General features: G+C 63.0%; 1 protein-coding gene across 2 annotated transcripts in view; it reads right to left on the reverse strand.

Moving 5' to 3' along the window:
- Nucleotides 1-27207, reverse strand: part of TTYH3 (tweety family member 3) — a 38481-nt gene extending 11274 nt beyond the window's left edge. For both annotated transcript variants that reach the window (XM_044746404.2, XM_044746403.2), the window contains exons 1-9: nt 26935-27207; nt 11704-11873; nt 11324-11435; nt 10949-11169; nt 10553-10648; nt 9244-9316; nt 8902-8977; nt 1027-1082; nt 125-217 (exon numbers count right to left, since the gene is read on the reverse strand). In XM_044746404.2, coding sequence (XP_044602339.1) covers nt 125-217; nt 1027-1082; nt 8902-8977; nt 9244-9316; nt 10553-10648; nt 10949-11169; nt 11324-11435; nt 11704-11873; nt 26935-27057 — 1020 coding nt within the window. In that variant the 5' untranslated portion in view covers nt 27058-27207. The remainder of the gene's footprint in view (nt 1-124; nt 218-1026; nt 1083-8901; nt 8978-9243; nt 9317-10552; nt 10649-10948; nt 11170-11323; nt 11436-11703; nt 11874-26934) is intronic.
- Between the last annotated feature and the right edge of the window lie 285 nt (nt 27208-27492).

A 27492-nucleotide genomic window follows, 5' to 3' on the forward strand; every position in this document is an offset into this window, starting at 1 on the left:
GGCAACCCCAGGGAAGTGGAGGGCAGGTCCCGAGTGGGTCTGCAGCACGCCCCCCTCCCCTGGGGACAAAGCGGCCACACTGCACGGGCCCCTCGCGCCCCGCCACCTGGCCCGCGGCCCTCACCTTGGTGGCCGGGTACTCCTGTGGGACGGTCCTCAGGAGCTCGGCCACGACGTCCTGCATCTCCACCAGCGCCTTGTGGCTGCCCGACAGCTTCTGCTCCACGGAGAGGCCGGCTGAGTCCCATGGGGCCCGGGGCAGCCCGTGTCTACCCCATGAGGCCCCCGCACGCGCGCGCACACACACACACGGGGCAGGCAAGCACCAGTGCTCCAGGCTGCTGCCAGCTGAGGGGCGTCAGCCTGTGAGGCCACCGAGCTCCAAGGGCGGGTGGGCTGCGCCAGGACCAGCGGGGCAGCCAGCACTGGGCTCTGTGGGCCCAGGGACCCTCCTCCTCAGCTCCCCCCATACTCAGAGGTGACACAGATCACCGTGAGGACGGTGTCTCTAAAGCAGAGACAGTCGTCAGGACCCCAGAGAGCCATGCCATCACTAGAGTGATGGACAGTCAGCTACAGGGTCCCCTCAGATCCCACCATGACGACACCTGTCCAGCCACTCCACAGAGCGGCACAGGACCCCCCACAGGGAGGCACGCCTGGGTCCCTCCACGCCCGCTGGACAATCGGCTTTGCCCTGCATGGATGGCTGAGGGCAACTTGAGAAATGAAAGGGGTCCCAGGGACTTGGGGGGCATTACACACGCCACCCCAAAAGGCTTGCACCAAGGGCGTCAGGCTGGCAATCCCGGGAGCAGGTAGCGACATTCACAGGGTGTTTGCCCAGCTGCCTCCCAAGGGCACCCAGGGTCTCAGGGCTCTGAGAGGCACGAGAGTGGGCCTGGTGGGCTGGCAGGTCTGGCTGTGGGGCCAGGGCCCACTTGGCCTCTTCACGCACACGTAAACACGGTGCTCCAACACTGCCCCCACCCGGGCCTCGCAGGGCCGCAGAAGCCGAGCTCTCACCTGCTGGAAGGGGTTGGCCGCGTGGGGCGAGCAGGCCAGGTAATACTGCAGGATCTCTGCGGAGGGAGAGGGCAGCTGAGCAACTCGACTGCTGCCGGCTGCGGGTCCGTGTGTGTGTCCGTGTGTGCTCCCCCAGGGACACATGGATGCACGCACACGTCTGTGCATGCGTGTCTGTGCGTGTGCACATCCGTGTACGTTGTGTGCTTGTGTCTGTGTGTGCACGTCCGTGTACGTTGTGTGCTTGTGTCTGTGTGTGCACGTCCGTGTATGTTGTGTGCTTGTGTCTGTGTGTGTGCACGTCCGTGTACGTTGTGTGCTTGTGTCTGTGTGTGCACGTCCGTGTATGTTGTGTGCTTGTGTCTGTGTGTGTGCACGTCCGTGTATGTTGTGTGCTTGTGTCTGTGTGTGCACGTCCGTGTACGTTGTGTGCTTGTGTCTGTGTGTGCACATCCGTGTATGTTGTGTGCTTGTGTCTGTGCGTGTGCACGTCCGTGTATGTTGTGTGCTTGTGTCTGTGTGTGTGCACGTCCGTGTACGTTGTGTGCTTGTGTCTGTGTGTGCACGTCCGTGTACGTTGTGTGCTTGTGTCTGTGTGTGCACGTCCGTGTACGTTGTGTGCTTGTGTCTGTGTGTGCACATCCGTGTATGTTGTGTGCTTGTGTCTGTGCGTGTGCACGTCCGTGTATGTTGTGTGCTTGTGTCTGTGTGTGTGCACGTCCGTGTACGTTGTGTGCTTGTGTCTGTGTGTGTACGTCCGTGTATGTTGTGTGCTTGTGTCTGTGCGTGTGCACGTCCGTGTATGTTGTGCTTGTGTCTGTGCGTGTGCACGTCCGTGTATGTTGTGTGCTTGTGTCTGTGTGTGCACGTCCGTGTACGTTGTGTGCTTGTGTCTGTGTGTGCACGTCCGTGTACGTTGTGTGCTTGTGTCTGTGTGTGCACGTCCGTGTATGTTGTGTGCTTGTGTCTGTGCGTGTGCACGTCCGTGTATGTTGTGCTTGTGTCTGTGTGTGTGCACGTCCGTGTACGTTGTGTGCTTGTGTCTGTGTGTGCACGTCCGTGTACGTTGTGTGCTTGTGTCTGTGTGTGTGCACGTCCGTGTATGTTGTGTGCTTGTGTCTGTGCGTGTGCACGTCCGTGTACGTTGTGTGCTTGTGTCTGTGCGTGTGCACGTCCGTGTATGTTGTGTGCTTGTGTCTGTGTGTGTGCACGTCCGTGTACGTTGTGTGCTTGTGTCTGTGCGTGTGCACGTCCGTGTATGTTGTGTGCTTGTGTCTGTGTGTGTACGTCCGTGTATGTTGTGTGCTTGTGTCTGTGTGTGTGCACGTCCGTGTATGTTGTGTGCTTGTGTCTGTGCGTGTGCACGTCCGTGTATGTTGTGTGCTTGTGTCTGTGTGTGTGCACGTCCGTGTACGTTGTGTGCTTGTGTCTGTGTGTGTGCACGTCCGTGTACGTTGTGTGCTTGTGTCTGTGCGTGTGCACGTCCGTGTATGTTGTGCTTGTGTCTGTGTGTGTGCACGTCCGTGTACGTTGTGTGCTTGTGTCTGTGTGTGCACGTCCGTGTACGTTGTGTGCTTGTGTCTGTGTGTGTGCACGTCCGTGTATGTTGTGTGCTTGTGTCTGTGCGTGTGCACGTCCGTGTATGTTGTGTGCTTGTGTCTGTGTGTGTACGTCCGTGTATGTTGTGTGCTTGTGTCTGTGTGTGCACGTCCGTGTACGTTGTGTGCTTGTGTCTGTGTGTGCACGTCCGTGTACGTTGTGTGCTTGTGTCTGTGTGTGTGCACGTCCGTGTATGTTGTGTGCTTGTGTCTGTGCGTGTGCACGTCCGTGTATGTTGTGTGCTTGTGTCTGTGCGTGTGCACGTCCGTGTATGTTGTGTGCTTGTGTCTGTGTGTGTACGTCCGTGTATGTTGTGTGCTTGTGTCTGTGTGTGTGCACGTCCGTGTATGTTGTGTGCTTGTGTCTGTGCGTGTGCACGTCCGTGTATGTTGTGTGCTTGTGTCTGTGTGTGTGCACGTCCGTGTACGTTGTGTGCTTGTGTCTGTGTGTGTGCACGTCCGTGTACGTTGTGTGCTTGTGTCTGTGCGTGTGCACGTCCGTGTACGTTGTGCTTGTGTCTGTGTGTGCACGTCCGTGTACGTTGTGTGCTTGTGTCTGTGTGTGTGCACGTCCGTGTATGTTGTGCTTGTGTCTGTGTGTGCACGTCCGTGTATGTTGTGTGCTTGTGTCTGTGTGTGCACGTCCGTGTATGTTGTGTGCTTGTGTCTGTGCGTGTGCACGTCCGTGTACGTTGTGTGCTTGTGTCTGTGTGTGCACGTCCGTGTACGTTGTGTGCTTGTGTCTGTGTGTGTGCACGTCCGTGTATGTTGTGTGCTTGTGTCTGTGTGTGTGCACGTCCGTGTACGTTGTGTGCTTGTGTCTGTGTGTGCACGTCCGTGTACGTTGTGTGCTTGTGTCTGTGTGTGTGCACGTCCGTGTATGTTGTGTGCTTGTGTCTGTGCGTGTGCACGTCCGTGTACGTTGTGTGCTTGTGTCTGTGTGTGCACGTCCGTGTACGTTGTGTGCTTGTGTCTGTGCGTGTGCACATCCGTGTATGTTGTGCTTGTGTCTGTGTGTGTACGTCCGTGTATGTTGTGTGCTTGTGTCTGTGTGTGTGCACGTCCGTGTACGTTGTGTGCTTGTGTCTGTGCGTGTGCACGTCCGTGTATGTTGTGCTTGTGTCTGTGTGTGTGCACGTCCGTGTATGTTGTGTGCTTGTGTCTGTGTGTGTGCACGTCCGTGTATGTTGTGCTTGTGTCTGTGTGTGTGCACGTCCGTGTACGTTGTGTGCTTGTGTCTGTGCGTGTGCACGTCCGTGTATGTTGTGTGCTTGTGTCTGTGTGTGCACGTCCGTGTACGTTGTGTGCTTGTGTCTGTGTGTGCACGTCCGTGTACGTTGTGTGCTTGTGTCTGTGTGTGCACGTCCGTGTATGTTGTGTGCTTGTGTCTGTGCGTGTGCACGTCCGTGTATGTTGTGCTTGTGTCTGTGTGTGTGCACGTCCGTGTACGTTGTGTGCTTGTGTCTGTGTGTGCACGTCCGTGTACGTTGTGTGCTTGTGTCTGTGTGTGTGCACGTCCGTGTATGTTGTGTGCTTGTGTCTGTGCGTGTGCACGTCCGTGTACGTTGTGTGCTTGTGTCTGTGCGTGTGCACGTCCGTGTATGTTGTGTGCTTGTGTCTGTGTGTGTGCACGTCCGTGTACGTTGTGTGCTTGTGTCTGTGCGTGTGCACGTCCGTGTATGTTGTGTGCTTGTGTCTGTGTGTGTACGTCCGTGTATGTTGTGTGCTTGTGTCTGTGTGTGTGCACGTCCGTGTATGTTGTGTGCTTGTGTCTGTGCGTGTGCACGTCCGTGTATGTTGTGTGCTTGTGTCTGTGTGTGTGCACGTCCGTGTACGTTGTGTGCTTGTGTCTGTGTGTGTGCACGTCCGTGTACGTTGTGTGCTTGTGTCTGTGCGTGTGCACGTCCGTGTATGTTGTGCTTGTGTCTGTGTGTGTGCACGTCCGTGTACGTTGTGTGCTTGTGTCTGTGTGTGCACGTCCGTGTACGTTGTGTGCTTGTGTCTGTGTGTGTGCACGTCCGTGTATGTTGTGTGCTTGTGTCTGTGCGTGTGCACGTCCGTGTATGTTGTGTGCTTGTGTCTGTGTGTGTACGTCCGTGTATGTTGTGTGCTTGTGTCTGTGTGTGCACGTCCGTGTACGTTGTGTGCTTGTGTCTGTGTGTGCACGTCCGTGTACGTTGTGTGCTTGTGTCTGTGTGTGTGCACGTCCGTGTATGTTGTGTGCTTGTGTCTGTGCGTGTGCACGTCCGTGTATGTTGTGTGCTTGTGTCTGTGCGTGTGCACGTCCGTGTATGTTGTGTGCTTGTGTCTGTGTGTGTACGTCCGTGTATGTTGTGTGCTTGTGTCTGTGTGTGTGCACGTCCGTGTATGTTGTGTGCTTGTGTCTGTGCGTGTGCACGTCCGTGTATGTTGTGTGCTTGTGTCTGTGTGTGTGCACGTCCGTGTACGTTGTGTGCTTGTGTCTGTGTGTGTGCACGTCCGTGTACGTTGTGTGCTTGTGTCTGTGCGTGTGCACGTCCGTGTACGTTGTGCTTGTGTCTGTGTGTGCACGTCCGTGTACGTTGTGTGCTTGTGTCTGTGTGTGTGCACGTCCGTGTATGTTGTGCTTGTGTCTGTGTGTGCACGTCCGTGTATGTTGTGTGCTTGTGTCTGTGTGTGCACGTCCGTGTATGTTGTGTGCTTGTGTCTGTGCGTGTGCACGTCCGTGTACGTTGTGTGCTTGTGTCTGTGTGTGCACGTCCGTGTACGTTGTGTGCTTGTGTCTGTGTGTGTGCACGTCCGTGTATGTTGTGTGCTTGTGTCTGTGTGTGTGCACGTCCGTGTACGTTGTGTGCTTGTGTCTGTGTGTGCACGTCCGTGTACGTTGTGTGCTTGTGTCTGTGTGTGTGCACGTCCGTGTATGTTGTGTGCTTGTGTCTGTGCGTGTGCACGTCCGTGTACGTTGTGTGCTTGTGTCTGTGTGTGCACGTCCGTGTACGTTGTGTGCTTGTGTCTGTGCGTGTGCACATCCGTGTATGTTGTGCTTGTGTCTGTGTGTGTACGTCCGTGTATGTTGTGTGCTTGTGTCTGTGTGTGTGCACGTCCGTGTACGTTGTGTGCTTGTGTCTGTGCGTGTGCACGTCCGTGTATGTTGTGCTTGTGTCTGTGTGTGTGCACGTCCGTGTATGTTGTGTGCTTGTGTCTGTGTGTGTGCACGTCCGTGTATGTTGTGCTTGTGTCTGTGTGTGTGCACGTCCGTGTACGTTGTGTGCTTGTGTCTGTGCGTGTGCACGTCCGTGTATGTTGTGTGCTTGTGTCTGTGTGTGTGCACGTCCGTGTACGTTGTGTGCTTGTGTCTGTGTGTGCACGTCCGTGTACGTTGTGTGCTTGTGTCTGTGTGTGTGCACGTCCGTGTATGTTGTGTGCTTGTGTCTGTGCGTGTGCACGTCCGTGTACGTTGTGTGCTTGTGTCTGTGTGTGCACGTCCGTGTACGTTGTGTGCTTGTGTCTGTGCGTGTGCACATCCGTGTATGTTGTGCTTGTGTCTGTGTGTGTACGTCCGTGTATGTTGTGTGCTTGTGTCTGTGTGTGTGCACGTCCGTGTACGTTGTGTGCTTGTGTCTGTGCGTGTGCACGTCCGTGTATGTTGTGCTTGTGTCTGTGTGTGTGCACGTCCGTGTATGTTGTGTGCTTGTGTCTGTGTGTGTGCACGTCCGTGTATGTTGTGCTTGTGTCTGTGTGTGCACGTCCGTGTATGTTGTGTGCTTGTGTCTGTGTGTGTGCACGTCCGTGTATGTTGTGCTTGTGTCTGTGTGTGCACATCCGTGTATGTTGTGCTTGTGTCTGTGTGTGTACGTCCGTGTATGTTGTGTGCTTGTGTCTGTGTGTGTGCACGTCCGTGTATGTTGTGCTTGTGTCTGTGTGTGCACGTCCGTGTATGTTGTGCTTGTGTCTGTGCGTGTGCACATCCGTGTATGTTGTGTGCTTGTGTCTGTGCGTGTGCACGTCCGTGTATGTTGTGCTTGTGTCTGTGCGTGTGCACATCCGTGTATGTTGTGCTTGTGTCTGTGTGTGCACATCCGTGTATGTTGTGCTTGTGTCTGTGCGTGTGCACATCCGTGTATGTTGTGTGCTTGTGTCTGTGCGTGTGCACGTCCGTGTATGTTGTGTGCTTGTGTCTGTGTGTGCACGTCCGTGTATGTTGTGTGCTTGTGTCTGTGTGTGCACGTCCGTGTACGTTGTGTGCTTGTGTCTGTGTGTGCACATCCGTGTATGTTGTGCTTGTGTCTGCATGTGTGCACATATGTGTGTGCATGTCTTATGCATGTGTCTGTGTGCGCGCCTGTGCACATGTGGGTGTCTACACATGCATGTCTGCGTGTACATGTCATATATCTGCGTGTGTGTGCGAGCAGGAGGGGTGTGGCCTCCAGGGAGCCTAGGGCTGGGGACCCAGACCCTTCTGCTCCGAGCACTGCCCCACAGCGTGCACAGTCCTCTCTTTGGGGGGAGCCTCATACCACCCCTCCCTCTAGAGCAGCAGACAGGGCACTGGGGGTGGGCAGGGAGTCAGAAGACCCCAGGGAAGAGCCACTTGGGCAGAACAACAGGTCTTAGGCCAGAGAGTCCCCCCAAAGAGGAGGGGACACAGCCCAGAGGTCGCAGCCTAGAGGGCCCAGGACGCAGGTGGCCAGTCTGCCTCATCCCCATTAAAACAGGTGTCAATTCAGTGTCCACTATTGAAAGATGGGGATTCCCTTACAATTCTGGTTCTGGAAACCTGCGGAGACTCGAGCCCAGCTGGAGCCGACGGAGGACCCTTGGACCCTGACTGCCTCCCCGCCCCATGCTCCCTTGGGGGCTCAGGGCCCTACCCGTGAACAGTAACACTGGCTTTAGAGCTCTAGGTGCCTCCCTTCTCAGGGGCCCTATGGGGCCCAGCCCAGGATGAGGGCTGGCTGCAGCCCAGGGTGAGGGCCGGCTGCAGCCCAGGGAAGCCCCCTGTGCCACACAGCGTGCGGCCCCTCGGGTCTGGGCTCCCACCGAGCTTTAGCCACCTGTGAACGAAGCCAGCACAACGGCCTCAAGGGCAGCCTGTGCCCACAGGCAGGAGCTTGCACCATGGGAGGCTGGGGCTGCTCATGCCGGCTGAGAACCCAAGAGCCCTCGGTAGCGAGGACCTGGAGAGGCCAGGCTGATGGCACCGAGGCCAAGGACAGCTGTCACCAACCCTGCTGGCCCCCAGAGAGAGGCCTGCCCCCACCCGGGGGCCTCCTCGGGCTTCGGTGGAAACGGTTCCTTCGACTAAATAAACTAAAAGCCAGCCCACACGTTCCCAGTGTCTTTCTCGGGCAAAGGCTGGATCCTGTGACGGCCAGCATCTCTAGGCCACTCAGCAGGCCCGTCCCTGGCGGGGAGCCCCTCTCTCTCTCTCTCTCTCGGGGAGCATGCAGTACTCGCATCAGGGGAAACCACCGAGCTCAGCACCCTCCAGCTCTGACTGCATCCTGAGCTCCCGAGCCCCACACCGGCCTGCCTCCCGGATGTCCAACGTGTGCCACACCCAGCCCCAACCCCAGACCTCTCTGCCCCGACTCAGTCCATGGCCTGTGACAACAGCTGCTCAGACCAGAGACTGGCGTCCTCAATTCCTCTCTCCCCTACGCCCAGCTTCTCGGGAAGTCCCGTCAGCTCTTGCTCCAGAGCTCAAGGCTCCATCTCCTGCCTGCAGGAAGGCAGCAGGCTCCCTGCCTCCCTTTTTGACCCCCCTCATGGCTGCAGCAGCTCGAAGAAGCTTTGAAAAGGAAATTCAATCACAGACCCTATCTCTCTCCTGCTTCCCACCCTCCAACGGGCCCCCCTAGAATAAAACCAAAATTCCTGACCTCAACCTGGCCCTGCTGGCCTCCTGACCCTCGCCTTTCCCAAGAGCTCTATTTTCTGCCTCACAAACATATCAAGTTCGTCTCTGCCTCAGGGCCTTTGCACAAGATGCACAGCCTTCTCTGGCTCAATTTTAATGCAACCTCTTTGGCAGGCCACCTGCTCTGATGCAGACCGTTGTCACCTGCCCCCACCCCTACGTCATCACTGGCCTCACACAGTGCCTGTCCTCATTCCCCCCACTGTCTTCCCCTGGTAGAAGGTGCTCCTGTCAACTCACTGGCTTCCTTATCTGGGTGGGTCCTGCCTCCCCCAGACCGAGGGCCCACGAGGACACGGAAGCCTCAGCCTCACTAAGTGGGGTCTCCCCAACCTGGCCACAGGGGTACCAGCTCAGACGTGGCCACAGACTCACCTCCACTCAGCACCGAGTGCTCCTCCACCATCCTGGTCACGTAGGTGTCAGGGTCCACACAGAAGTCGCTGGAGCCCTGGGGTGGGTGTGGGCAAGGAAAAGGGGTGACCAAGCCAGGCCCCCAACCCTCAGCTCTCAGGGTAGAGCCTGGGCTCCAGGGTCTGCTTTCAGCTCGGGAAGGTGGAGTAGGAATTTGGGGGTCACTGACTCGCTGTGTGCTCGTGGATAGGCCCCCACCCATCTCGGGACCTCGGTGTCCCAGGGGAGGGTGGGAGAGAGGAGTTGCTCCCCCGCCCCCACGCTGAGGCCCAGAGATGGGGCTCCAGTCCTTCCACCACTCACCACAGACACAGCCAGCTCCAAGCCCAGCGAGCCCCAGCTGATGGCCAGGGCCAGGACCCCCAGCAGGCAGACCCTTGGGGCAGAGAAAGCAGATCAGCAGCCCCCCAGCCAGAGGGTGGGGGCCACACCACCTGCCAGGCTGCAGGCCAGAGGACCAGGTCCCAGGGCACACCTGGGGGTCCCCCCACCCAGGAGCTACGGCTCCTCCCTGGGCTGGACTTAGCCTAAGGCCCGAGGCCAGGCCCAGAGGAATCCCTCCGGGGCGGGCTGGGGGCTCAGAGGGCTCAGAGTAGGGGCACGGAGAGTGGGTCTTGGCCTGGCCGGCCACGCGGCCTCCTAGCCCCCGACTGTGGCCCCTCTCCCCCGCGGATGCCTGGTCTCGGCTTTCAGCCTGGCCCAAGCCTGCTCTCCACAGCACGGCCGGTGGGGCCTGTCACTGGACCAGCCCGCGCCTGCCTGTGCTCAAACCCTGTGGGCGATGCCACAGACCACACCACCGGCCCCCTGGAGGCCCAAACTCCCCTCCTCCCTGCAGCCTTCGGTCCACCCACTTGGGCCTCCCGCTGCCCCTCACACACCCACTGCAGGCCCTCGCGCTGGCCACTGAGCGCCCCTCCTCACGTGTCCAAGTGTCCCTGCTCCCTCGGGCCTCCCTCCAGCTCCCCTCCCCCTCAGGTGTCCTCGTGGAGCCAGCACGCTACAGACCGCCCTGCCACCTGCCTGTCCCCCCATCTGTTTCTCCTTTCTCCCCGGCGCCCTCACCTCTGATACAGGCACGCCACCCCTGTGAGTGCCACGTGGGTGGGGGCCTGCGTGCTCACTGGTCTCTCCCAGCGCCTGGCCCAGGTAGGAGCCAGGACATGGCAGTTCAACTGTCCAGTGAGGATCGTGACAACACCTCACAGCCACCCTACAGACGAGCGGTCACTCTGTCTCTCAGACAAGGAGACGGAGGCACCTTGAGCCACCTCCCCTCAGTGGACGGCTGAGGAAGCCGCAGAGGCAGCCTTTGAGCCCAGCCCGCCTCTGGCCAAGGACGGAGGGGGCAGTGACCTGGGCAGGTCTTCAGGTCTCTGGGCTACAACGTGCAGACTCAGGGGGGAGCCCAGCAGGAACTCAGGGTGGCTGGGCAGGCATGCCCGGACACTGACTACAGCAGTGAAAGGCCAGGGTGAGGGAGCAGCATGAGAGCAGGGCCTCGCCACAGGAAGCCCCACCCTTGGGCAGACCGAGGCTGGGCCCGCAGATGGGGGCGGACGAGGACAGGTGCCTCACCCCGTCCCTCAGCCCCGCGGACCCACAGACTCACCCGACCAGGATGCCCTTGGAGCTGCGGATGAGGCCGACCAGCACCAGCAGGCAGATGGCGACGTCCAGCAGCAGCAGCCCCAAGTAGCCCAGCCACCTGTGGGCACACAGCAGGTGTGGGCCAGACACAGGAGACGGGAGGGAGGGGTGCCGAGGCAGGCCAGGCATCTCGACCTGCGCTGGGCAGGGCTGGGGCAAACAGCCCGGGGCCCGCAGGGGCAGCCACCCGCATTTGTGGAATGTGGGGATTGGCGTCTGCTCTTGTAAAAGACGTCCCCATGGGGGACTCCTGCCAAAGAGGCTAGGGAGGCCCGGCCCCTCCCTTCCCCCCATAAGACCGCAGGCACTGGGTGCTGGGTGAGCCTAAGCCAAGGGCAAGGGGCCGGTGGGGTCGCACCTGTACCAGTCGTAGAGGTCCACCTGCTCAGCCAGTGCCTCCAGCGACACAGACGTGTTCCTCCAAAATGGGATGGCAGCTGTGTAGCCCAGCAGCATCTCGAGCAGACCCTGCAGCCGCTGGACCGCCCGCAGGGGCTCTGGCCGCGTGGCCAGCTGCCGCTCCAGGCTCTGCAGGCTGGGCTCTGCTGTGCGGTTCAGAGCGGTGGCCGTGTCCCACACCTGCCAGGCCAGGGCGGCGTGAGCCGGGGCACAGACGCGCTCCCCGCACATGCCACCCCTTGATTGCCCGACCCGGGCCTTCTCCCACGATTAGGCACACACACGGGATTTAGAAGCAGGAAGCGAGCCCCCTTCCCATCACACGGCCACTCACGCGGTCCTGGACCCCTGCCACCGTGCGGTTGGCATGGCGGAGCGAGTAGGTGGCCCGATGGATGCCGTCACTGGTCTCCCCGTTGCCATAGAAGCCCACGGCGATGCCAGCGCTGGGACAGAGGGACGGCATGACAGCGCAGTCCGGCCCGCCCCTTCTCGGCCCCGCCCTCTTGGCCCCGCCCCTACCCCGCCTTCCTCCTCCTCGGCCCCGCCCTCTTGGCCCCGCCCCTCCCCCGCCTTCCTCCTCCTCGGCCCCGCCCTCTTGGCCCCGCCCCTCCCCGCCTTCCTCCTCCTCGGCCCCGCCCTCTTGGCCCCGCCCCTTCTCGGCCCCGCCTTCCTCCACCTCGGCCCCGCCCCCCGGCCCCGCCCCGCGCTCACCTGCAGACCAGCGTGGCGATGATGACGCACCAGGCGGTGCAGCAGCAGTCGGCGTCCAGGTGCTCCTCGCTCTTGCGCCGCCGGCAGCACAGCCAGAAGGAATAGAAGAGCAGGAAGAGAAGGTCCAGGGCGAGGCAGGCCAGCGCGGCGGCCCCCAGCAGCAGCAGCGCCTGCAGGGCGGTTGGGAATCGGCGCTGGAGACGTGGAGCCCCGCCTCGGCTCTTCTCGCAACACCAGTACCAGGGAATCTCACCCGCACCCCGGGCCAAGGGACCAGGCACACATTCCCACTGAACCCTCCCCCAGCCTGGGGACGGAGCCTCCCAACACCTGAGTGACACACCTGCGGTCACCCAGACCTGAGACCCCAGACTCACGTCCTCAACCCTGCACCAGACACCAGGACTTGACCCAAGCCCCACTTGGAGAAGCCAAGGGGGCCAGGTCCCCTCTCCTAACCCCTCCCAGGCCCTGTGCCCTTCCCCATGGGAGCCTGTCACCTCCTGGGCCCCAGAGCCCAAGGCAGGATGTTTGAACAGAGGTCCACAACCAGGCCCTGTGAGGAGGTGCTGGCCAGAGAACAGACACCCAGACGGTGAGCAGGGGCCCCTGGGCAGGGCCAGCACAGCTGCTCAATGGCCACATGACCGAGGAAGGCCCTTAGTCTCCCTGAGCCCCAATTTTCTCTTTTGTAAGAAGGGGGTGACGCGGCCTCCCCAGAAGAGGTGGGCACAGTCTCGGGAAAGACGACACACAGCAGGGCCCTGGGGAGGGACAGTCAGCATGGCGTCCCCATCCTCTGCTCTGGATCTGGCCGTCCTAGCGAGCCCTGAGTAGCCTGAAGGGCCCAGAGCTCTCCAACCACGTCTGGGGAGGCACCAGGGGAGGAGGAAGTGCCACCCCCCCCAGCACCCTCCTGTCACGGGGGCTGGCGTCCCCCATGGGAAGCAGCTGCCTTGATCCAGCCGTGACACCTGCTGTGGGCTCAGCCCTCTCTGGTAGGCACGGAAACAGGGACACAGCCCAGGACAGGCGCCAGCCCCACTCCCCTGGTCCGGTGCTTCACCCCATTTCACTGATCAAGAAACTGGCTGCAGAGAAGAGGAAGGACCCACGTGCCCACATCATGGCCCCTCTGGGCACCTCAGCACCCGTCCCTTGTTGGGGTGGGAGTGGAGGCTGACCCAGGCTGCAGGCTGGGCCTGACCATGTGCACCTCATGGCGCGGACAAGTAAATACCACCCAGAAGGTCTGACACTCGGAGGGGCCCACCCCATGGGGCTGTTGGAGTCATGGTGTGATGACGGGGACCCCTCAGCTGCCCTCGGTTGCACTGCTGCAGAGCCTGGGCCTCAGGGGAACCTGGAAACACCCTCCCTCCCCACGTCCGAACACTCAGCAACATGGCTGTCCCTGGGGCCTGAGCCTGGGGAGCCGCTGGGGGTGGAACATTCCAGGCCCACCTGCCCCCTGCGGGCCCCCTTGGGACAAGAGGCTCAGCCACAGAGGCACTGGGACCAGTGGATGGCAGCCCTGCACCCAGAGGCTGTCTCCCAGGGGATGGCACTCCCTGCCTTCCCAATAGCCGGCTGGCCCCAAAGGCCTCCTGCCCGGCCCACCATCCCTGGCTGACCCCCATCCCTGAGGTGGGGCTCTCCCACCTTCCACCTGACCAGGGAGGCACCGACCAGGGCCAGCCCTACAGCCACGGTCCAAAGCCACTCCGGGGCTGAGGTGCTGTTTGGAGACTGGGCCTCTGCCCGCTTCACGAGGCACAGGGTGGGGGCCCCCTCTTGGGGAAGGCCAGGACACCACCAAGAGGCTGGAGTCACAGGCCACAGCCCTGGCCTGGCTGGCTGCCCTGTGCTGCCCAGGAACAAGCAATCTGGGTGCAGAGGGTGTTGGGGGCCACCACCCTCCACTCCCTCCTTCAGGCTGGGTCCAGCCGCCCACCCCCTGCACTGGCAGTTGGGCCTGCTGGGCGCTGACCACCAGCTGGGGATGGGAGGGGAGCAGGCCCAGGGGGCTGGCACCAGAGCCACCTCGTCAGCACAAGGCTCCCTCGAGGTCCCAGGGCACTCATGTCATAGAGGCGACGCCAAGGACCAGAGGGGACCTTGCCCAAGGCACATGGGGAGATGGGAGAGGCTGCCGTGGGGGGTCTCCAGGCAGGAGTCAAAGGCCTGCCAGAAGGCCAAGGCCAGTCACGGGGGGCGCTCACCTTAAGGGGCCTGGCATCCAGCACCACGTTCTCCCCATCCCACCCGCCCTGCACCGGTGACAGTGAATATTGGGGTGCCTGGAACAGCATGGTCTGTGTGTCCCCTAGGTGTGCCCTCACATGCACAGGCTGGACCCCGACCAGAGATGCCACAGGCCCTGCCTTCCTTCTAGGTCAGAGGCAAAGAGCAGAAAAGACCACTGCTGCCAGGGCCACGGCTCACAAGGGACATCTGTACTCCCATAACCCAGGCCACCCTCTGTCCCCAGGGCACCTTTGCCATCCTCCAGCCCCCAGTCAGTCACCAGGTCCTGTCACCCCTGCTTGCCTCTATTTTGCCCTGCCCGCAGGCTCCTTCCTGAGAGACCCTCCCAGACCCTCAATCAGACTACACCACACCCCTACCTAGACGCCTCCACCTGGAATGGGCCCCCCTCCAAACCCTGCGCGCCCTCGTTCCCACGGCGCTGCGGGCCACGTCGAGCAGCCCCATCTGCCCTGAGCTGCCAGCCCCCGCTGGAGGCTGCCCTCTGCTCTCAGAGGCCTCCAGGGGCCCTTGGCTGGAGTAGCCAGCACCCCACACCACCCCACCCCATGCCACCTCCTGATCCCCCTCCCCGACCCCCACTCCCTGTGGGAAACAACCCTGGAGAGCAGGGCCCACCTCTTTGTCCTGTTTGGGTCCCAACCCCATGTCTAGAACACAGCTGGCTGGGTCTGATACTTAAATAAATGTATCTACACACGTCCTCTCAAGGAAATCCTTCCCGGAGTGAGGAAGCTGGAGATCAGGGCACCGGACAGACGGAACCCAAAGAGGCACCCAAGCGGGGCCCCCAAAGCCCCCCTCTCCCCCCGCCCCGAGCCTGGCACAAGGCTGGAGCTCAGCCTGGTGGGGAGCGAGCCCGGCCCTCACAAGAGTCATCAAAGAGCCCGCAGGCCCACATCACCGCCTCGGTGGCGTCAGGACCACCCACTCCCATTTGCCAGATGAGAAAACTGAGTCAAGATAAGCATCACTGGCCCGACGAGATCCCAGAACCTGGGGCGAAGCTGGGGGGGGGGAAGGGGCCAGGCTGGGGCTAGAGAGGGCGGGGAGGCTGCACCGCCGGGCTCTCCACTCCTCTGGGAACCGGGTCAGGGGCCATTGCTCCAGGCCTTGGCATCCGAGCTGCGGGGCTGGGGGAGGGGGCAGGGGGTGCCGCCCGCTGGACGTGAGACAGGCGGTGAACAACAGAAAACGCAGAAGAGGCGGGGGCGCTGGGCGAGCCTGAGTTTGCACAGAGCCCCGGCGCCCCCTGAGCGGGCACGTCCTCGTCCAGGGGGCGGTCAGGGAAGAGGGCCCCGGGAGAGGCCGGGGGTGTTTAACCACCAGCCACACTCAGCCCCAGGGAAGTGGGGAGGGCGGGAGGCGCACTCGGATCTTCTACAGCTTTGATTTGGTTTGGTTTGTCGTTGGGGTTTTTTTGGTTTTCTTTCTTTCTTTTTTAAACCATGAACACGTACTACCTTTATAATTAAAACACAAAACCAGAAACCTGCTAGTAGCTCCTTCTGCAGGCGTGGGAGGGCCCTGGTCCAAGCCCAGCTCAGCCACGTGGGTCTCTGTGGCTCCCGGCCAGGCCCTGCTGCTTTCTGCGCCCGAGTCCTCTCCCCAGCTGTCACACGGGAGAAGGGCCCCCGAGCGAGGAGGGCTGATTTGGGCCCCTCTCGGTTTACAGTGCTGTCGCACAGTCCCTGCTGGTGCCCCGTCCCCCAGGAGCTGAAATCAAGGAGAGGGACACCCTGGGTCTCATCACCCGAAGACGAGAACCACCTGTGCCCCCGCAGCCACCCCAGAAACCAAAGGCCAAGGGGGCACACTGGCTTGCGGGGAACAGAGTGCCACAGTTCAAATGCTGCTGCCTGGGTCTAGAAGGGACCTTGAGACAATGACTTTAGCCTCTGTGCCTCAGGTTCCCCACGTGCACAACGGAGACAGCAACGCCTCTCTCCCAGGAGGGTCACCGTGAGGGTTAAACCAAGTAAGACGGGTAAAGGCTTAGACCAGCGCCGCCGTGGGAGCCCCCAGGGAGTCAGTGCCCTGCGGGGTGCTGCTCCCAGGGCCAGCTCTGCCTCCACGCAGCCGGGTGGGCTGGGGACACAGAGTGGGCTCCTTGGCTGCCAGAAGGGAGGGAGCCCAGGGCGCTCACAGACAAGGTGAGTGTCTGCATGGCCACACTCACATGTGCACTTTAATGCCCACACGTGCACACACTCACTGCCACGCACGCTCAGGCCCACGCATGCACGTACGTTCATGCCCACACACACATTCACACCCACGCACACGCCCACACACGTGCACGTTCACACCCACAGAGGCATGCCACACGGACGTTCACAAACACATTCACACCCACACACACGTCCACACACGCACACGAATGGCCACATATTCACACATGCACATCTACACCCATACATTCACACACGTTCACACCCACACATGCACACACGTTCACACCCACATGCACACACGTTCACACCCACACACGCACACACGTTCACACCCACACACTCACACACGTTCACACCCACACATGCACACACGTTCACACCCACACACTCACACACGTTCACACCCACACACGTTCACACCCACACATTCACACACGTTCACACCCACACACTCACACACGTTCACACCCACACACGTTCACACCCACACACGCACACACGTTCACACCCACACATTCACACACGTTCACACCCATACATTCACACACGTTCACACCCACACACGTTCACACCCACACATTCACACACGTTCACACCCACACACTCACACACGTTCACACCCACACACGTTCACACCCACACATTCACACACGTTCACACCCACACACTCACACACGTTCACACCCACACACGTTCACACCCACACATGCACACACGTTCACACCCACACACTCACACACGTTCACACCCACACACGTTCACACCCACACACGCACACACGTTCACACCCACACATGCACACACGTTCACACCCACACATGCACACACGTTCACACCCACACACGTTCACACCCACACACGCACACACGTTCACACCCACACACTCACACACGTTCACACCCACACGCGCACACACGTTCACACCCACACACGCACACACGTTCACACCCACACATTCACACTCACACGCATGGGAAGGTGTTGCCCCAAGAGCCCCTCAGCTGCAGCAGCAACAGCTGCTGGTGGCTGGAAGCTCCTGGTGGCTGCCGGCAGGTGGGGGGTGGGGGGTCAAGCACCTGCGCACTGGCCACTTGCTGGAGGCTGGGAGGGGGCAAGGCCGGCCAGAGGCAGCCTCACACGCAGACACAGCCTCCTGCCCAGGGCGAGGAGGCCACTCCCGTCCCATCCCTGCCTCACGTAGCCAATTCAAGGGGGAGCCAAGGGTGGGACCAATGCCCAAGGAACCCCAGGGCCAGGCCCCTAAGGGTGAGAAGTGTCCTGGAGCTCAGAGAGGGGTACCCAAGGGCGGGAGAGGTAAGTCCAGAGGCTTCCCCGGAGGCAGTGACAGGCAGAGGCCTAGGTGTCCCCGCAAGACCCCCAAAGCCCCGCACACAGAAGCCAGGCGTGCAGGCAACCGAGGTCCCGCCCCGCCCTTCCAGGACTGTCTGCCTGGCTCTTCCAGGTCTGTCTGCCCCGCTCCAGGAAGCCCTCCTGACTCTGCGCTGGGTCTGTCTCCCACACCTCCCCCAGCGGGGACTGGAAAGGCCTCCCCACGCTCAGCGATCTGCAGGGCCGGCGCCCCTCGGCTCTGAGGCCTGGTGCACCATGGGCGCTCAGGAACACGGGAGCTCCCTGCTCCCCACCAAAAGCTCCAAGCGACTGGGGCAGCCTTCCCTCTGGCAGGATGGCTTCCTCCCAGACAGGGCTGGCCTTAAACAGTGATCCCACTGGGTGGCTCCCCAGCACGGCCCCAAAAGGCAGACTGTGGGGCCGGGACAAGGAGAGCCTCGCTCGGCCGCCATGGGAAGGGGACAGGACCCTCTGGTTTACACAACAGGGCTCTGGGACTCAGGGGAGGGCGGCACCTGGAGCCCAGGGTCCCAGCCTGCCCACAAACAAGCAGGGCCTGTCCTCGGCAGGGCGCATGAGCCAGGCATCGGGGAGCCCAGCACCGGCAGCTGCTTCCTCCTACCCAGGCCCAGCATGGCCTCTGCCCCGTCTCCCGAGGCCAGATTCCCAGAGAACAACCTTCTGCTGGCATTTCCCGTAGCAGCCCCGCCTCCCGTCCACAGGCTGGCGTTCCCTCTGCTTCTCCCGGGCCCATTCACAAAGAGAATGGGAAATGTCTGATCAGCATCTGGGCTCTGACCAAATGGAATTTTCCACCACTGAGGGAGGTGATGTCAGCACGCGGTCAGCGAGGCGAGACGCTCAGTCCATATCCCAACCGCCGGCCACAGTGCTGGCTGTCCGCCACCTGAAGCACCAGGACACTGGAGGGCACAAGCAGCGAGCGCTTGGGGTGGCCGCGTGGCCCTCCTGATGGCCCCCACCTCCTGAAGGCCCCTGCAGCCCCTGCCGTTGTGTATCCACTGAGGATGCCCCGCCCTGCCCGGGGCCCACACACTCTCCCCGGAACCCTGACGCCCCCACAGCCCCCACCCACTCTGGAAACATCAGTGAGCCAGAGTTCAGGGTCTGAAGCCTCACCCTGGCCCAAGTCAGGCCCAGGCCCAGGTCTGAGGCCTGTCGGGGGACCCAACAGGAGCCTGGCCCCAGCAGGTCCTCCCTGCCCTGGTGGAGGACAGGGGGCAGGCAGGGGCCCAGGGCAGCAGCTGTCCGCCGTGTGAGCCTAGGCTGGCTCCCTGCACAGGTGGCCGGCCCTGCAGGGTAGGGGGATCCCTGGCTCAGCCCCAAGCTTGTTGGCAGTCTGGCTGCAAGGGGGCCCCAAGCCAGCCCTTGGAGGGGAGGGGCCACTGTGTGCCACCAAATCTTACTGAAGCTTTGCAGTGGGAGGCTCAGCACGTCCCACAGACGGGAGACCACAGCGTGAGAGCAGGAGGCTGCGAGCCGGTCCCTTCCATGCCCCACCGCTACCCTGCTCCTGCCGGCTCTACTCCTCCGGCCCGGCCTGGACACGGCCTGTCAGCCACAGGCACGCGCACGCCCCCATGCAGAACACCAGGCTCGGCACCAGCACAGGCCACACCGAGAGGCCCCAGGCCACCAGGCTGGGAGGGCCACGCATGACCCAGGGCAGTACGTCCATGTGCCACCAGCTGGGTGTCCCCAAAGCCCCTGGCAGCACCTGGCATGGAAGCTGCAGGAGAGCGTGCCACACTCAGAACACACACCGGCACCACAGACGAACGGCCCGCTGAACACAACCCCCTAACCGCCTGCTGGGAGAGCAGCCTCTGCGCCCTCAGCAATGGACCCTGAGAGCTGCCCAAACACTCAGCCCTCTGCAGGCCACCACAGCCCACACCAGGCAGGGGAGCCCCTGTCCCACCAAGACCCTCACAGGGGCTCTGCTCTGATGGGAAGTGTGGGCCTACGGCTGCCCCTCGACCCAGCCCCAGAGGCCACGTCCCGGCCACAGCAGTGTGCCTCCTCAGCCAGCCCAGCTGAGGGGAGCCACGTGCCCCCGGGCGCCGGCTCTCCGTGGGCTGGGGAGACTTGGGGACCTGCCAGCCAGGGCTAACTCTGGTAGGCTCCAAGAGGTCAAGGGGGGTCCAAGAGGTCAGGGGACTTCCTCAAGGTCACACGGCCGGGGGGGTGCAGCCAGGATCCCAGCCCAGGCCAGCATGACCACAGCCTGAGGTCCCACCACTACCGAGGTGTGAGAGGGCCCGGTGAGGCCCACGGGCCTGCACAGTGGGAGCCTCGGGGAAGCCATGGCCCCACCTCGGCTGGGCCCCGCCCCTCCTGGCCACAGCCGTCCCTGAGGGGCAGCTCAGCCAGGAGCAAAGGGTGAAGAGGCTGTGGGAGCCCGGCAGAGGACCCGGGGGTGCAGGAGCTTCAGGAGGGTCCCCTGAGCTGCCATCGCAGAGTGAGCCGGTGCCAGCAGGGCACCCTGAGAGGGGGAGCAAGGGTTCCCAGAGGGGACGGCGTGAGCACAGGCCCGGCACAAGGTCCAGGCTGCAAAGCTGCGTCCTGAGGGGCCGCTGGCAGCTGAGATCGGCGGGGCCAGGCGGGAGCCTGCAGTGCAGGCGGCAGTGAGGGCTCCAGGCAACAGGGCCAGGACAGATGGGGGCCCTCCACCACCTCCAGCGGGGGCTGCGCGGGCACAGAGCTCCCGAGGAAGCTCCGCGAGAGACCCGACCCTCCCGGGCAGGCGGAGGGCGCCGGGCTGGCTGCACGGCCGCCCCTCCTGCATGCTCCGCTGCGGCCCCCAGATGCCGGCCAGAAATTAAACACAGATTTTCCACGGAGCGGGCTTGGGTTTCGCGAATTCCATGACGGTGAGCTCGTGGTTGTGCTGGGAGAAAGCACAGCCAGCAGCCGCCGGCCGCGCTGGAGCCCGGGGGCCCCTCTCCGTCCCAGCTCCCCCCCCACGCCGAGTCCAGGCCACCGCGCGGCACAGACCAGCCCCCGTGTCCTCAGAGTGCCGCGCTGCCCTGCCCACCAGGAGTCACCGCACAGGGGCCCACGAGGCAGAGGCCCGGCCTCCCCCCAGACCCTTGGCCGACACAGGCCAACCTCAGCCAGGGGTAGTCTGGGGGCAGCAAACGGCTCGCCGGGCACACCCACCCCAGATCCCACCCGCCCCTCCTGTGGGGACCCCAGCCTCAGCCAGCCTCCTCGGGGGGCACGCCAACTGAGGGCTGAGGGTGGCCTGTGTGCATAAGCCACCTGCACTCACAGGGGCCCAGGCCTGTGCAGGGGCCATGGGAAGGGAGGCTCCCAAGGGGCCACGCAGCCCCCAGCTCTCTGCAGACGCTGCACGCCTTGTCCTGCAGCCCCCAGCTCCCTGCTGACCTCACACGCCTTGTCCTGCAGCCCCCAACCCCCTGCTGACCCTGCACGCCTCGTCCCACAGCCCCCCACAGACCCCAGCACGCCTTGGTTCCTCCTGACCTGGCCCATGAAGCTGCTCTATTCCCACCTGGCCCTGCTCCCTGAGGGCACATCCCACACCCAGGCACCTTCCCCTGGCTCTGGACAAGAACAAGAGTGGCCTCATGGCCAGCTGGCACCAAGTGCAGCCCCCTTCCTGCCCCGGGCACTGGGCTGGAGGCCTGGCCTTGACCCAGACCCACCACAGCCCTCACAGCCCCGTCCACAGTGCCAGGGCCACCCACTGCCCCAGCAGACGTGCACCGTGCCAGGAACCCCTCGGGAGGCCTGCTGGGCAGGCAGCAGACCCAATCCTGGGGGCATCTGCCATCCCGCGTCTGGCAGGGGCTCAGGGCAGGCCCAGGCACTCAGGACCTTAGCTCGGGGGCGTCCTCTGGAAAGTGCCCCTGACTCTGGCAGCAAGAGTGGCGCCCTGCTCTGGGCGACACAGCGCCCAGTGTATGCCCTCAGGGCCTGGCCACACCGAGCACCAATGGCCATCTGTGGGGCTGGGTCCTCACCCTCCCCAGGACCACAGGGAGCCCCTGAGAGCCACCTGAGGGCCACATGTGCAACCCGGCCAGGCTCCCTGCAGACCCCAGGAGGGAGGCACGGATCCTGCCACTGCCCGCCCTCTGTCACGTGCCCCCATCCTGGGGGGGCCACATGGGGCACTTCTCGTATCTGTGACCCAGCCCCTGGGCTGCAGATTCAGTTCCTTTTCTTCAGCCGAGGACCCAGCAGAGCAGCGGGGGAGCAGGGGGGTGTTCCAACACCTGCTGAGCTCCCCTGAACCAGCACCTGCTGGGGGGACCCAGGAAGCCTCTCTCCCAGACTTGGAAACTCCTGTGTCCACGGGGAGGGAGGGGGCGGGGCCAGAGCAGGAGCCTGCCCACATCTTGCGGCCCACGGATAAGGGCCAGCCGGTGGCTTCCGTTTCATTTCCGCAGGGGTGGTGGCATCCACCCCCCAAGCCCACCGTGCGGCTCCCCAGAAAAACGCTTACGAAACAGACCAGGAGCCTCGTCAGCAGAGCGGCCGTGGCCTGGGGTCAGAGCCACAGAGCAGCCGGCCCAGAGCCTGACCAAGAGCCCCTGGCCGGGGCCCAACCAGCTGACGTCCCTTCCCCACATGGCCCTAGGCAAAGCAGTACGGTGCTGGGGAGAGAGCCTGTCACTGCATCCTCAGACACTCGAAAACCAGGTGCCCCTGAAGGCCCTCAGCAGGGCCTGGTGACACAGACTCTGCACCCAATACGGGAGGAGGACAGGTCGAGTTTGACCCCAACACCCACCCCCAGCAGGTGCAGACTTGGTGGTCAAGGCAACCAACGGCCTGGTCCTCCCCTGGCCAAAGGCAGGCCCGTGACCCTTGCGTGGCCAGTCGGAATCTCACCTGGGACTTTGACACTGGCCAAGAGGGAAGCAGCCAGGGTCAGTCAGGCCCAGCCGGGGCTCCCTGTCCGGACACCCACCGAGGCCTGGGTCCTGCACCCCCAAAGTCCAGCTTGTCAGCTGCTGTCCAGGCAGAGGGGACTCTAGAAGCTTCCACCCAGCTCCCCGGGGCGCTGTCACATTCGGTATGTCTCTGTCACTTGCAGCCTCAGCATCCTGACTGGTACTGTGGGCCGCTAGCAAGCATCAGGAACCAAGGACCATGGACAGGGTCCCACACACATGACGGCTACCGGCAGGTGTCAAAGAGCCCCAGGTGTGCCTCCAGCTTGACGTGATGCCCGCCCCGATGTGTAAGGGCAGGGACAAACTCCAGCTGGAGGGACTTTTTTTTGTCTTCATGCTCCTTCCTGTTTTCTAAATGTTCCGTGAAAGTGTATTACTTTTGTAAACTAGAAGAGAGGTGATAAACGCTGTTTTTAACCAGACCAAATTTCTTTCTGGTTAGTGGGGAGGATGACAACAGGGCCAGCCCCACCCACAGGATGTGGCTGCTGTGCCACCAGCCTGCAGTCAGCACACAGTTGACCTTGATTGAGTCGCAGCATTAAACCAAGGTGCTGTGGTCTCTCCCAGGAGAACAGTGGCCCCTGAGGGCCACCCGACCCAGAGTTCAAAGCCCCTGAGTGGCCACCCAGTCTGGGCTGGAGCACTCACCACATCCCGCAGCAGCACATTCAGACCAGAGGGACTCCCTTATTCCGGGCCAAGTCTCAGGCTTCTCTCTGCCTCAGGGCCTTTGCACATGCTGTTCCCACTACCTGGAACCCTCTTACCAAAGGTCTCTGCACAGCTACCTCAGTCTTATCTTTAGGATCTGGATGGAAACATCAAGCACTCAGGGCTGTAATGGGAAAGGGGCCCCAAACACTGGGCAAACCGGAGGGGAGGGCTACCATCTGACCTGGGAAGTGGGATGGTGTGCCCAGCACATGCCAGGCTCCAGGCGAGTCCCTGCCGTCCTGGCATACATGGCCTGGATGGCAGCCCAGGTGCTACCTCCTCCAGGAAGCCTTCCCTGACCACTGGGCTCCTGCAGGCCCTGTCCCGACCCCGCCACACAGCCGTTAACTGCTCTCCACCACCAACGTGTAGCTTCTAGCCCCCTGACACTGGTGGAGACAGTGAGCAAGAATGAGAGAGACTGAGGGCACAGAGTGGGTGTGACCTCTGCCTGAGGACACCTGGGGTGTGGGGAGGCTGGGGAGGGGGAGCCGTGAAGGGCCGGCAGGCATAAATGAGGCAGCTCCCCCACGTGGAGCCCAGAGGGGTGGATGGACCCACCTAAGGCCCACAGAGCTGGGGCCCAGGCCTGGCACTCCTCTCCCGGGTACCCACTCTCCAGCCCGAAGGCTGCGGGACCTGCCTGCAGCCGGGACAGGCCCCACGTCACCACGGAGCACAGACCGGCCTTAGTCACATCAGGTCCCCAGACACCGGGCCCAGCCTGCCAGCTCGGCCGTGTGACCACCAGAGCCTGCCCTCCCCTGGGCCTACACCCCCTCCCCTCAAAACACAAGCCCCCCACTCAGCTGCGCTGTGCTCGGGGAGCCCCGCAGGACCCACAGCAGCCCCTCCCGCGGTCTGTCCATTCGGCACCCGCCGTGGGCCCCCAGGAGACGCATGTGACGGCCGGGAGCCCCTTCTCTCCAGGAGGGAGCCTGAGCCCTGAGCCCAGGAGAAATCGAGCACCTCTGGATGTCAAATCGGCCCCCTGCTCCAGTGGAGGCTCCAGGCCCCCAGCGCAGGGCCAGCTGGGACCCTGGGAGTCATCAGACCAGCCCCCTTTGGCTCCTGACCCCTGTGCTCACAGTTCCCGCAGGGGGCCGGCCCTGCGGCACCCAGGGCTGACTCCCCGGGCCAGGATCTGGCCCCACCACCTCCTCGCTATGTGATTCTGAGCCAGTCTCCTCTCCGAGCCTCAGTGTGCAAATCTGTGCCACAGAGACACTGTCCCCACCTCCCAGGCTCGTGTGAGAAGGGGTTAGTGACACGCAGCCCACACCACACCCCGAAACAGGGCCTGACCCACGGGGTTTTCCAGTGGGTTTCACCAGGGCTCCCAACAGTGGATGGCGAGGGCAGGAAACAGTGAAGCAGGATGAAGGCTGGTCTCCCTCCGCCACAGCACCCAGCTCCCGCCCCGGGGCCCGCCTGTCCCCTGCCCGGCCCAGAGGACAGAACATGGGGGAGGGGACTGCCAGACCCCCCAAGCTGAGCTGGGGGCTGGATAGAGATGGGCTCCCAGGCCAAAGGGGTGCCCTGGGTCAGGAGGAGGAGGGGTCCACCACCCACGAGGGGGACAGGGCAGCTGCCTCCCCACAGCTAGGAACGCTCTACCAGGGGAGGCAGAAAGGGGCCCTGGGCCACGGTTCACACTGACCCATTGCCCACTCACCCAGAAAGGGAGCTCCATGTGCTTCACGCCCAACACGGAGCAGGAGCACGGGGCCCTCGCATCCCCACCTCCACCCTGCCAAGAAGGCATGCCAGCCCAGATATCAGGACGAGGCAAGGAAGACTCAGAGAAGTCAAGCGCTTGCCCAAAAGCACCAGCACAGAAGGGCAGAGGCAGGACGCACGCCCAGGTCTGGCTCACTCCACAGCCCCCCGTGCAGGAGCGGAGGCGGCGGGGGATGGAGACGGGCTGGTTTCCACACTGTGAATTATTCAGTGGCTAATTCTGCTCCTCGGAGAGGAGGCAGGAGAGAGAGTGAGTCAGAGAGCTCCCACAGCGCTCTGTTCCCACAGGGAGGGAACAGAGGCCCGGGGCAGAAACAAGGGTCCTCGCAGGGCCAAAGGGCGCCTCAGGAGGCCGGGTGAGCGGAGGGGGCCTCCACAGGCTTCAGGTATCGGCACCTCGATCACCAGCCACCACGCGTCCTGGACTCCCAGCTGAGGGTACATGCGAGGCTGGGCGCTCCAGAGGGACGGCAGCCAGGCTGACCGTGAGTGGGCAGCATGGGCAGGTGGCAGCCCACAGGTCAGGAGCAAAGCTCTGTGGGGGTCACAGACACCCCGGGGGCCCCAGGGGCTGCCCTGGAGCTTGGGAAGTGACAAGTAGCAGAGGACTCCCTAATGTACGGCACAGCCTCCTGGCCTGCCGAAGCGGAGCCCCTGGGGACAGGCAGGAGAGCCAGCACACGTGAAGTTCCTGGGGAGCACACAGAGCTGTTGCCTGCACACCGGTCAGCCCCTAGAACTGGGCTTCCAGAATGTGGGTGCTAAGTTTTATAAAAATCCTGCTGTCTCCGGGCGTGCCCGGGCCAATCCCTTGCCCCTTTTCTAACCTGCTTAGACACAGATCAGTGGGGCTGGGGAGCGGGCACCAGGTGAGCACTGAGGCCGGGAGCGGCGGGCTCCCCTGCAGAGCCAGGGCACCCACGGGGCCCTCACCCTCTGCTCACGGTTCTCCTCCTCTGGGTCAGGAAGGCCACAGAGGACAGAGTTCTGAATAGGCGAGGTGTGGCATGGGCCACAGAATACCGGATTTCCCAGGCCATCTTGACAAGCACAGCTGTTCCCACCCCACCCAGGGGCTCTGCAGGGATCAATGGAGAGAAAACCAGAGGTGTTCCGGGTGACCAAGCATGGGCTTCTGGAATCCAGATCCCCAGGCAGGAAGGAAACACCCACAGCCCAGTCCCCTGACCTGAACTCGAATGGCAGTGGCTCGGCGGTGATGGGGGTGGCACTGGGGCTCGGCATGACCCCAGCCCAGGGCTCCAGGGGGAAAGCCTGATCACTTGGGGAGAGGGCTGCAAAAGGCCCCTCCCCCCAACTCTGCCCAGGCCCAGCTCCCTTCCAGCCTTCCAGACTGAGGCCCACCTGGCGTCCCCGTGGCCAGGCCTCCCTCCCTCGGGGGCTACTGGCAGCTGGGTCTCCGGGCAGGCCAGGTGTCACCACAGTGCACACAGCACTGTGTGTACATGCCACTGCCTGGCCGCCTGGCAGGGGGTCATTACCCGCCCAGGAGGGCTGGCATCTGCCTAGGCCACTTGCCCACCAAAAGCCTGGCAGTGAGTGGGATCCCCCGCTGGGGGTGAGGGGCCGGCTGCACCCTCTGCACTGTCCAGCATCAGCTTGCTCTCAGCACCCTGGGGTCCTCTGGGAGGTGGGGGGGCTCTGGCCAGGTGATGGACAGGGGCCTGGGCAGGAGTTGACAGCTGGTAGAGAGGGCTCCACGGAGGGGAAGGAGGCAGCTCCACGTACCCCCAGAAAGGAAGGCCTTACTGACACCAGACAAGAAGGCTCGAGTCTGCAGGAGGGCCGCGGACCCTCGATGGGGGATGGGGGGCTTCTGAGAGTCTCGAAGAGGAGAGACCCGCGACCCAGGAGGAGACCCCTGAGAAGAAAGGGGCCTGCGACCCATGAGAAGGAGGGAGCCGTGACCCCCGTTGGCGGATGGGGACCTTCGAGAGGAGGGGGCCGGGCCCCCCCGGGATGGACGGGCCGTGACCCGGGGCCCTGACCCCCGAGCCGGGGGCGCGCGTCACCTGCTGGTAGTCGGTGTCCTCGGGCCGGAACTGACTGCTGGTGGTCTCCCAGTGCAGGTCGAAGTGCGGCAGCCGGTGCAGGAGGTTCACCCACCAAGGCGCCGCGTAGCTGACCCCGGCCATGGCGGGCCGGCCGCTGGGGCGCGTGGCCGCGCGGGGCTCCCTCGCTGGCCCGGGGCGCGCGGTTCAGGGGTCGGCCGACCCCGGCCTGGCCACCCGCATCGCCCGCGCGCTCCTGGGCCCGGCCCGGCCCGGCTCGGCCCGGCTCGGCGCGGCTCGACTGCGCTCGGCTCCGCTCGGACGCCCGCGCCCGCCGCCTCTTTGTTCGCCGCCGCCGCCGCCTCCGCCGCCGCGCGCCCCCGCCCGCCGCCCCGCCCCCATGCCCCGGGCCCGCCCCCCGCCGCCATTGGCCCGCCCGCCCTCTGGCCACGCCCCTCCCCCCGCCCTTTGCCCTCAGGCCCCGCCCCCCAGCGCGCCCCGCCCTCGCGAGTCGCTCTCCCACCCCCTCCTCCGGACCGCCATTGGTCCTCCTTCCGTTGTCCCCGCCCCCTCTTCCCG

Source organism: Equus asinus, chromosome 14 (genome assembly GCF_041296235.1).
Source record: "Equus asinus isolate D_3611 breed Donkey chromosome 14, EquAss-T2T_v2, whole genome shotgun sequence".
NCBI lineage: Eukaryota > Metazoa > Chordata > Mammalia > Perissodactyla > Equidae > Equus > Equus asinus.